Source organism: Nomascus leucogenys, chromosome 5 (genome assembly GCF_006542625.1).
Source record: "Nomascus leucogenys isolate Asia chromosome 5, Asia_NLE_v1, whole genome shotgun sequence".
NCBI lineage: Eukaryota > Metazoa > Chordata > Mammalia > Primates > Hylobatidae > Nomascus > Nomascus leucogenys.
Window position 1 is genome coordinate 72,254,989 of NC_044385.1, and position 12,099 is coordinate 72,267,087.

Genomic DNA, 12,099 nt, shown 5'->3' on the forward strand with positions numbered 1-12,099 from the left:
GCTTGGTTTGCAATGACCTTCTACAATTCCCCGCAGCCCTCACTCCTTTATCAAAACACTTCTGATGCTTTCAAACTATGCTCTCTGATTTGTTGCTTTTCTTCCCTTCACCTCCTTGTTTTCAAAAGACATTAACTTAGCGAATGAAAAGGATGCTCTAAGAATCAGATGGCCAAAAATTTCTAGAACTTGAGAGTACTTACTCAGCAGAAAATCTTTTGTTATTATTATTATTGTTATTATTTTTGAGATGGAGTCTTGCACTGTTGCCCAGGCTGGAGTAGAGTGGCGCGATCTTGGCCAACTGCAAGCTCCACCTCCCGGGTTCAAGCAATTCTCCTGCCTCAGCTTCCCGAGTAGCTAGGACTACAGATGCATGATGCATGCCACCATGCCTGGCTAATTTTTTGTATTTTTAGTAGAGACGGGGTCTCACCATATTAGCCAGGATGGTCTCAATCTCCCTACCTCATGATCCACCCACCTCAGCCTCCCAAAGTATTGAGATTACAGGCGTGAGCCACTGCACCTGGCCAGAACATCTTAACTAAAGAAAGCACCAGCTTAGCATACCTGTAAATACCAACTTGTATACACCTAATAGTTAACATTCCCATGTTGTTAAGCATCTCCTATTGCCCTCAAGAATTCTAGTCTGTGTGTTACAGAAGACTTGACATAGCAAAGTCTTTCTCCATCTCTTATTACAACAATAAAGCTGGATGTTCAATTTTTCAATTAAAAAAATTGAAGTACAGTACACACCTTCCCTCCTTTCATGACGGCGATCATGAGACTGTGAAGTTCGTTCATGATCATGTCTCCCTTTCTCTCGCATTGGAGAGCGATGTCTTGGAGGACTCTGCTTTCTCTGGGGAGAAGATAAAGAATGTGAAGGATAAGGAGAGGCAGAGCGTCGTAAAGGTGGAGTTAGTGTCCGCTGATAAGATGGTGAAGGAGTTCTTTTTCGACGAGGAGAAGGAGAATGTCTTTGAATAGATGATCCTGATTGTGAGGAAGATGAGTGATGCCTAGAAGATATAGGAGAATGATGCTGTCCTGCTGGGGAAGTAGACCTACAAGAGAAAACAGTAACAATAAAACATGTATTCAAGAGCTTCATTTCTAGCCAAAGGAAAATCTTTAAAAACAAAAAAGTGAATGTGAAAGTATAGACAATAACTTCAGGATAAATTTTAATTCACAATGCTGTAAAATTCTAAGTCAGTCACTTTTTTAACAATGTGACTTAACTTTAAGTCAACTAGAAGCGACAGTTCAAGAAGAGATATGCGGTGCTTTTCTCCCAGGCTTTGGTGCCAAAGTACACTGCATTTTCCAACATACACCATATACCCTAACTTAAAGTATGGAATTCACTCTGATAATCTCTGACAGTGTGAACAAGTACTTAGAGGGAGAAAACCCACAAACTATGGCAAAACATACTACTGAGATCTAGAGAGAAAGTGGCTTTGAGAATGCCTGTAAATTCATGGCTATGGGAAAAGCCATGCTAGCTGATGCTAGCATCAGCTAAGGCAAACAAAAAGTCCACACTGCATGGGTTGACATTTAGGACATGAAAGAATCCTAGAATTAAGGAAAGGATAACAAAATATATACTGTCTTTAACTTAAGTAATCTACCTTCACTGTGGGAAGCACAAACTGAGAGTTAGTTCATAGTTCTTGGTTCAACTAAGGCCTCCCCTATTCCCTTCAAATCATTTTCTTTCACTGCTACCAGAGAAACAACACATAACCTCATGAAACAGATGTGATCATTAAGCACATCTGAATCAATCCTAGAGTCTACTATACCTGGGTCCTGTCCAAACTTCTGTGCAATAAGTAAGAAGCAGCAGGAAATAATGTTTAAAAAATAACATTCTAGACATGCCCAGATAAATATTCCTCAAAGCAATCATCTCAAGAGCTAAAAGCTTATTAAAAAAATTCTGATTTTTTAAGTCAAAGTATTTCTGTAATTATCTTCAGTGTCTATGATAAATTTTTTTTAGTATGTGCAATGACGGCACAAATCGTTACTAATTCTAAACCAGTTTCTCAACCTTAGCACTACTGACATTTTGTACTGGGTAACTCTTTGAGGAGGGGGAGTGTCTTGTACATTATATATAGGATGTTTAACAGCATCCCTGGCCTCAACTCACTAGATGCCAGTAGCATCCCTCCCGTTCCAAGTTATGACAATAAAAAATTACTCCAGACATTGCCAAATGTCCTCTACCAGGCAAAATCACCCCCAGCTGAGAACGACTACCTTAAACTATGTTTATAAATGATGCCTTAGTAAACCCTTTATCAAAAAAAGGTTTCAATCTATAAACTATGTTACTAAGTCAGGAAAGTGATCTAATATATTAGAAAGAATATGCAGAAAAGAATTTAGGCAAATAAAAATACCTCTGGGTGGCAGTAAATAAAAAGTCAGCTAACTAGAACACTACACTCACTTAAACATCAAGTTTTCTGTGACTTGATTAATGTTTTATACTTTAAATAAAATAGTGATTCCTTTCTAACATAAAAAGATAAGCCATAAGCTATTAAAATTTAATTGACTCTAAATAGAAATTTATTAACTTAACAGCTAATATGAGTGGAAATACTCAATGGGTCTTAGCCAAATTTGGAAAACCATTTATGATCAATGCCCATCTAAACGCATCCTACTGAACAGAAAAATCACTGCAAGAGTAAAAATTAGAGTCAGTATTGTCTGGTTGTTTTCATTTTCAATTTCAATTTCAATGTCATTAGGTTCTAGTAAATTTTTGGGGGGACGGAGGGGCGGGGGAGGGGGAAGGTCTCGCTGTTGCCCAGGCTAGAGTACAGTGGCATGATCATGGCTCACTGCACTCTTGGCTTTCTGGGCTCAAGTGATCCTCCCACCTCAGCCTCCTGAGTAGCTGGGACTACAGGCACATGCCACCACACTCAGCTACTTTGTTTTATTTTTTATAGAGACAAGGTCTCACTATGTTGCCCTGGTTGGTCTTGAACTCCTGGGCTCAAGCCATCATCCTGCCTCAGCCTCCTAAAGTGCTGGGATTATAGGCATGAGCCCACCATGCTTGACGGTTCTCGTCAATTTAAAAAACTAAAGAATGAATGGTTCTCCACTGAACTGGTATTTTGGTTACTTCTGTGTTTATTTCTGGGGTATACTTAAAATTGTTTCAAGAATGTCTACAATAGCCTTGAGTTATTAGTTCATAAAACTTAAACAAAACAGTTCATATATACTACCTTTAAAAAACACATTAGGTTCCAATCACATTTCTATTCAACTTGATGGCTATAGCATGGAAGAAAAAACTTCAAACTTAGGATAATCAGGCTATCACATTAAGGTCAGAACACTAATGTGTTGTCAAATAATGGCTTCAACTTTTTAATCATGTTTTCTTCTTACTCAACCTTCACCTATGTCCATTCTGCATATATAAAAGGAATGATTCTAAGTAACAAAAGTGTCTTGAAATCTGGTGAAAATTAATAGTACTTTGGCTATAGACTATTACAGAGTAAAGTACTTTTCCACTTAGAATAGAAGTAACTTCAGAATAATTCGTCTTATGCTTTATAATTGGCTGGTTTCTTATCTGAGGGAAAAAAATTAGTGAAACTTGAAATTCAAATAAAGGAAAAAGGAAATTTTATTTAATGAAGAGAAGCTTAATACCTTAAAACAAAAACCTGTATAATGTAAGCAAGAGCACTGTGATTTATTGTATACAGGGAAAAGTTGATCTTTAGTCTGACTAGATTCCAATCAAACATGATTCCATGTCATGGAATCTGACTAGATTCCAATCAAACATTTTTAGTGCTGCCATAATTAGGATATGGCGTGGTGTGGAATGAGAATATTCAGGGTATATTTCATTTTGGGAAAAAATGTGAAAAGTTAAGACATTTAAAAGTAAAAACTCCTCTCATTCAAGATGCAAGTAGTTTCACCTGCAAACTAATAGGTTTACCCCAGCCTTACTTAAAAATAGTAACACCAATGTTTCTCTCAAAAAGTGGTTTCTATTTCTCAAATATGAAAATATGCTTACATAATGTACTAACATTCATATTTTAACCTTTAAAATCATGTAAAATGTATACATTTTTAAAAAACAAAGGTAATATGGGCACTACCAAAATCATCTCTGTTTTCAGTGATAAAATACAACATAATACACATTTCACAAGTAGAAATATTTAGGTTCTATTATTTTACATATGAAGTTTATACTTATTAAATCATTTTAATTCACTCAACAAATTAAGTGAGCACATACTAAGCTCCAAGTATTATTTTTGGCAATGAGGATACAGAAATGAAGTGAACAAAACCACTAACACGACAACAGTAATGACATTAATAATAGCAAGTAACATATATTGCTACTATGTGCGTGACACTATTTTAAGTGCTTGTGATATATTAACTCAATCTTTATGACAATCTAATAAGGTAACTGAATGTGATGGTTAATTTTATGTGTCAATCCATTTATGCCTAGTGTTCCATTATTGGAATGCTAAGCTTGTGGGAGTTATTTATATCCTGCTGCTCAAGGTCATGGCCAAGGTCTGATTTTTCACAAAAAATTTGCAACTTCTGGCATAACTGGGTTAACTGGGTCATGGAATGCCCAGATATCTGGCTAAACGTTATTTCTGGGCACATCTGTGAGGGCTTCCTAAAAGAGTCTGGCATTTGAATCAGTAAACTGAGTAAAGCAGATGGCCCTGACCAATGTGTGTATCATCCGATCTACTGAGGGCCCGAACAGAACAAAAAGATGAAGGAAGGTTACATTCTCTGTTTGCCTGACTGCTTGAGCTGAACGTTGATCTGCCCTTGCTTCTCAGGTCTTACACTCTGAATGGAGGCAGCTTTCTACCTCTCACGCTTCTGAATTACACCACCAGCTTTCCTGGGTCTCCAGCTTGCAGCCAGATCATAGGGCTTTATAGCCTCCATAATTGCATGAGCCAATTCCTTAAGTAAATCTCATTCTAGACATATCTTCTATTGGTTCAGTTTCTCTGGAAAACCTTGACTAATACATTGAGGGAGGACTGGAAACCAGTCTATCTAGTAACAGAGTCTATGATCTAGGGAGCAAACCAACAATGACAAAGCAAGACAATTTCTGCTAATTAATGTAACAACGTTTATACAAAAGGACAACAAAATAGAACCGTTAGGTCCAAAAAAACCACAAAAAGTATATGCTTTTTACTTTTGGAGTTTAAAAACAATCTACATGTGTGTGGCAGGAATACTGGCTATTTGTCTTTTTCTAACCCTTGATCACAAAACACAAAAACTACGTCAGGGTGACTACTCTAGGTTGCTTGGTAAGGAAAGGACCTTTACTAGAGGATATATTTGAGCCAAGTGCTGAAGATCTGAGGGAAGAGCTTTAGGATCAATAAGCACAAAGGAGGTAGGAGGGATCTTGATGTATAAGAATAGAAAGAAGCCAAGTGGAACCACAATTTATGAGAGAACAGTCTCATGAGGGAATCAGTAAGCAGGCAGAGCCAGATATGGGCTACAGGTCATGGTAAAAGTCCAGATTTTATTCTAAGCATGAGAGAAAGCACTGGAGAGTGTTAGACAGGTAAGTGCCACTTAAAATATAACAAGATCTTACTCGTCTAAATAAACCTGTAAGATGAAAAAAGAAAATGCTTCTGTGTGATTTGTTTTACACCTAGTAGCTTGCTATTCTTTTGCAGCAGGGTAAATACTCCCTGGAAACGGAATCATTTCTAACTGAACAATCTTACAGAACTAGGAGGACATTTGTCTGTGGGAATGTTTTAAAAGATCACTACTCCATAAATACATAATGATACTTGTAAAACAGATTTGATTTAAAAAAACCTCATATAAGTTCTAGATAATACAAGAAAATATTGACTAAGGTACTAATAATTTTGTTCAGATTTCATTTTTGCATGCACAAATGCAGTATGGTTGACTCTTGAACAACATAGGGTCCACACTTAGTATGAGTTTACTTCTGCCTCTGCTAGCCTTGAGACAGCAAGAACAGCCCCTCCTTTTTGCACTTCTAGCCTCCTCAAAGGGACAATCTTTATAATGATCCATTTCCACTTAATGAATAGTAAATATATTTTCTCTTCCTTATGATTTTCTTAACATTTTCTTTTCTTTAGCTTACTTTGTAATAACAATACAGTATATAATACAAATAACATATAAAATATGTGTTAATCAAATGTTTATGTTATCAGTAAAGTTTCCAGTTAACAGTAGGCTATTAGTAGCTAAGTTTGGGGGGAGTCGAAAGTTACACAAGGATTTTCAACTGTACAGGGGTTGATCCCCCTACCCCTTCATTGTTCAAGGGTCAACTGTAATTTCAAAAGTTTCAATTTCAGAATAAAAAATGTTAAAGACAACCCTTAAATTAGCCCATCCTTTAATGATATTCAAATACGGAATAATTTAACAACTAATACTTTCATGAAACGTGGTTCAAGGTAAGAGCCTTACATAGACTTATTCAACAACATGGCTTGAACTAAAAACTGTACCTACCAATGTGATCAAGGGTTAGAAAAAGACAAATAGCTGGTATTCCTGCCACACACGTGTGGATTGTTTTTAAGCTCCCAGAGTAAGAGAATGAATATTTAAAATACAATAAAACCCAGAAGCAACACACATTGGCATAAGACAACTGGCTCCTTCCGCTTGGTGGAACCAGTTAAAGTTACTACTTTCTGCTGGGGATAGGGCAGGGTGGCAAGAATATGAAGCAGAGGACCAAACCACGCCAAGAAACAGTACGTAATCCAGTTTTGGGAGAGGAAGGTGCAGAAGTCCCCGATCTGCATTTCCCAGACATAATACCTTCCCAGATCAGGCCACTGGGTGCCAAGCAAGGGAGATTTCTGAAATCCCTGCCAATGGCCTGGAAGTTCCATCTAGTCACAGGAGCCAAAATTCTTCCCATGGTCATTTAACTATCAGTGAAAAAAAAAAAAAAAAATGCCACCACCTGGCACCAAACCACAGCCAGATTAGGATGGATTTTGACAGTGCAGGTGGAGGCTATTTTATTAATGTCATTATAACACAGCCCTACATTCTTTACAGAATTGACTCTATATTATGCATTTCTGACTGAATCAATTATTGGAATAGGACTAAACTTCCGAACCACCAGCTGCTACCAAAAACCTCTCTGAAAATACTTGAGAACAGCCTTCCTCAAGTCTCCAATTTTGCAAAGCACGTTGGACAAAAGCTAAAAGTACAATTATTTGGGGTCATAAACTCTTTCTAGATATGAATTTCTCTCCCGAATTAAACAAATTTTCCCAACATCACCCCTACTAAAGAGAGTCCAAGCCTTGGTTAACTTGACTAAATGTGAAAGGCTTCTTTTTTATCCATTGTGAATGAGTTGTTTTGATGTTTATAATACGATTTCATTCTTAACACAAGCCTTTCATAAGCTTAGTGTGCAATATAATGTTTGGCTGTATTACAAACCCCACATATTTGGAAACACTATTTTACACACATACACCCACACCCCACCACATTATTCTACTTGTACTAACAAAGCTTTTGGAAATATTTTTGCTCACTGCTGCGATACCAGCTTTAGAACAGGTACTCAAGTAACTGTTGGATGAATAAATGAATTAGCACTTTTACTTCAGCACACCTCCTCCTAGTAAGCTTTCTGAGGCCCCACCAGAAGCAGATGCTGGAGCCATGTTTGTACAGCCTGCGGAACCACGAGCCAATTAAACTTCTTTTCTTTGTAAGTTACCTTGTCCCAGGTTATTTCTTTATAGCAATACTAGAACGACCTGATCCAACTACTATCAAGTAATAAGCAGATTTCTACATTCAGGTAATTGTTTTGGAATGATGGTTTTTTTAGTTAGCTATGCTCTGAGTACTATTTTTTCATTTGACCACAAAGTCCTACAACCTAGCATTATGATTAAAACATATCATCTGTCAGTAGAATCATACTGAAACCAAAATATCTGGCAGAATGAGCGACATGCAATTGGCAGACAATTTTTCTCATTATTATCCAAGAAGATTTTGCGTTTAAACCCTTGCTCCTAAAATACTACTAATGTATTAGTTTACTTTCCTGATTTAGCATGGGAAACTATAAAGAATATATACTAATATAAGTGAGTACACTGATAAAAGCAAGTATTACAGATCTACGAAAAGATCATTATAAATATTCAATTTAGGATTATCTAGACATAATAGGTTAGGAATATTGACACAGAGTATTCCCCTCAAAAATTATCTTTCTGACTAAACACCTAAAATAAACTTAATTTCCCTTTGATTTACGTCTCTTCTAAACAACTTACAGGAAAAAAAATTAGTTTAGTTTGTTGGGTTCCCACTACAACAGGCCCAGCTTACCTGCTGTTTTGCTTTCCCTGGTCAACCATAGTCCAAATATACTAACGGAAACTTCCAGAAATAAACAATTCATATGTTTTAAATTGCACACAGTTCTAAGTGGCACGGTGAAATCTTTTGTCGTTCCACTCTACCCCAACCTGGACATGAATCATCCCTTTGTCCAGCAACTATACACTGTATGCACTTACTCACTGATCACTTTGTAGCCATCTCAGTTATCAGATTAACTTGCAGTTTGGCAATAACAGTAATTATGCAGTTCGAGTAACCCTTATTTTACTTAATAATGGCCCCAAGTGCAAAGAAGAGTGATGCTGGCAATTTGAATATGCAAAAAAAAAAAAAAAAAAAAAGCCATAAAGTACTTCCTTTGAGTGAAAACATGAAAGTTCTTAAGAAGAAAAACTGTATGCTGAGGTTGCAAAAATCTACAATAAGAAAGAATAGTCTATACATGAAATTATGAATAAAGAAAAAGAAATTCATGCATAGTATATACAAGGTTCAGCACTATCTGCCATTTCTGGCATCTACTGGGGGTCTTGGAATGTATTCCCTGAGGATAAGGGGGGTAGAAATAGTATTTTACTATTCTCTGTAAAGAGTAGGTCATGGAAAGTTTCTTTTAAAAAAATATTATGGGAAATTGCTATATTTTCTGAAAGCACAGTAATAAATCCATAAGGCTTTTTCTCTGCGTAAATGAGTAGTACTCAGGTTTTGATCAACATTGAATAAATAAATAAAAGCTGAGTAAAGTTAAGTTGGAAGACACTGATAACATTCATTTAAGAGCTGAAGTCTCCAAATTATTCAATTAAAAATTAACCACATGACAGAATTTCATATTAAACTTACAAATACTCTGGGAAGAGTACATTTTTAACAAACTTGACATGCCAATGACAGTTTGAGAGGAAAGTACTCAAATCCTCGACATCAGGTTAGTGTCCTAGGCTTCAAGAATGATTTATGATTCTAACATTTTTTTGGAGAAGGGAAAATCATGAACTTTTCTAGAAGGGTATGGGCACTCTCCCTCACCGAAACGCATACACAGGCAAAGTTTTATACATAACTCAAGAAGCTTGTAGACCCCTAAAATCCACCAATGGACTTTGGGTTAAAAGCACCTGATACAGAACGTTGGACAACTGAGACACAATTATTATCTATTATGAGTAATGGATAATTCAGTAAGCATTAACTGTTACAATTTATTTTTGGATTTGGACAACTGAGACACAGAACAGCTAGAAGGATTTAAAGTCAGAGGATCGTGTAGCATTGTGGCATCTCCTATGCCATGTGTATGCACACCTATGCCATGTAAATGGGTAACTCAACAGAGAGCCATTCTTTAAGAAATGTAAGCAACTGCTTATATCCAGTAAGCCTAGTGGGTCATACTTGAAGGGAAAAAAAAAAAAAAAACCCAAAGCCAAAACCCACGTATTTGGAAACACTATTTTACAAACACACACATACACACACACACCCCATCACTATATTACTTCTACCTGTACTAACAAAACTTTTGGAAATACTTTTGCTCACTGCTGCAATACCAGCTTTAGAACAGGTATTTAAGTAACTGTTGGATGAATGAATTAGCAATTTTACTTAAGCACAACACCTCCTAGTAAACAAAACACTACTAACACGCCCATTATGACATTTAAAGTATTTTTAAAGGGCAATTTTTTCCAAAAGGAATTTAGACATTAACTTTTACTTACATTCCTTATCAATCTGAAGACAGTGACAAAGATACTGTTTAGTTTTAAAATACAGGTACACCTCAGAAACATAGGTTTGGTTCCCACAATAAAGCAAATATCACAGTAAAGTGAGCCACACAAATTTTTTGGTTTCCTAGTACACACACAAGTTATGTTTACACTATACTGTAGTCTTGTAAGTGTACAATAGATTTATATCTAAAAAAGTACAAGCTGGGCACGGTGGCTCACACCTGTCAACCCAGCACTTTGGGAGGCTGAGATGGGCGGATCATGAGGTAAGGAGATTGACACCATCCTGGTTAACACGGTGAAACCCTGTCTCTACTAAAAATACAAAAAAAAAATTAGCCGGGCGTGGCGGTGGGCGCCTGTAGTCCCAGCTACTTGGGAGGCTGAGGCAGGAGAAGGGCATGAATCTAGGATATGGAGCTTGCAGTGAGCCAAGATTGCGCCACTGCACTCCAGCCTGGGTGACAGAGCGAAACTCCGTCTCAAAAAAAAAAAAAAAAGTACATAACTTAATTTTTAAAATACTTTATTGTTAAAGAAATGCTAACAACCGTCTAAGCCTTCAGAGAGGTGTAACCATTTTGTGGGTAAGGGTATTATCTTGATGCTGATGGCTGTTGACTGACGAGGATGAAGGCTGCAAAAGGCTGGGGAGGCTGTGGCAATTTCTTAAAATAAGATAATGATGAAGCCTGTCACACCAATTGACTGTTACTTTCACAAAAGATTTATCTGTAGCATGTGATGCTGTTTGCTAGCATTTTACCCACAGTAGAATTTTCAAAACTGGAGTCGGCTGGGCATGGTGTCTCAAGCCTTTAACTACAATGTTTTGGGAGGCCAAGGCAGGATTACTTGAGCCCAGGAGTTCGAGATCAGTCTGGCCAACATAGCGAGACCTCATCTCTACAAAAAAATTTTAAAAATTAGCTGAGTGTGGCGATGCATGCTTGTAAGCCCAGCTACTTGGGAGGTTGAAGTGGGAAGATCACTTCACCACTTGATGGGAGGCGGAGGCTACAATGAGCTGAGATGGCGCCAGTGCACTTAAGCCTGGGTAATAGCGAGACACAGTGAGCTGAGATCATGCTAATGCACTTAAGCCTGGGTTACAGCGAGAACAACAACAAAAAACAGCACACACATACACAAAAAAACAAACCTGGACTCAATCCTCTCAAACCCTGCTGCTGCTTTGTCAACAAAGTTTATGTGACACTCTAAATTCTTTGGTGTCACTGTCATTTAAAAAAATGTTTCTAGCATCTTCACCAGGAGTAGACTACATCTCAAGAAACCACTTTCTTTGTTCATCCATATGAAGCAACTCATCCGTTCAAGTCTGATCTGAGATTGCAGCAATTCAGTTACATCTTCAGGATCTACTTTTAATTCTAGTTCTCTTGCTATTTCCACCACATTTGCAGTTACTTCTTTCAATAAAGTCTTGAACTTCTCAAAGTCATCCATGAAAGTTGTAATTGACTTCTTTTAACTCCCGTAACTATTAATATTTTGACCTCTTCCTGTGAATGACAAATGTTCTTAATGGCATCTTGAACAGTAAATCCTTTCCATAAAGTTTTCAATTTACTTTGCCCAGATCCATCAGAGGAATCACTATCTATGGCAGCTGTGGCCTTATAAAATGTGTTTTTTAAATAAGACTCAAAAGTCAAAATTAGTCTTTGATCCATGGGCTGTAGGGTGCCTTTTGTCTTAGCGGGCATGAAACTATTAATCTCTCCTTACATCTTCATCAGAGCTCCTGCGTAAACAGGCACATCATAAACAAACGGTAGTATTTTGAATGGAATCTTTTTTTCTGAGCAATAGGTCTCAATAGTGGGCTTAAAATATTTAGTAAGCC

The 12,099-nt window shown here is 37.1% G+C and overlaps 1 protein-coding gene across 12 annotated transcripts in view; it reads right to left on the reverse strand.

The window, feature by feature from the left end:
• The window catches only part of ZC3H13 (zinc finger CCCH-type containing 13), a 99,317-nt gene that overhangs the window by 32,299 nt on the left and 54,919 nt on the right, over positions 1–12,099 (reverse strand). For all 12 annotated transcript variants that reach the window (XM_030813361.1, XM_030813358.1, XM_012506968.2 and 9 more), the window contains one exon: positions 766–1,076. In XM_030813361.1, the coding sequence (XP_030669221.1) occupies positions 766–1,076 (311 nt within the window). The remainder of the gene's footprint in view (positions 1–765; positions 1,077–12,099) is intronic.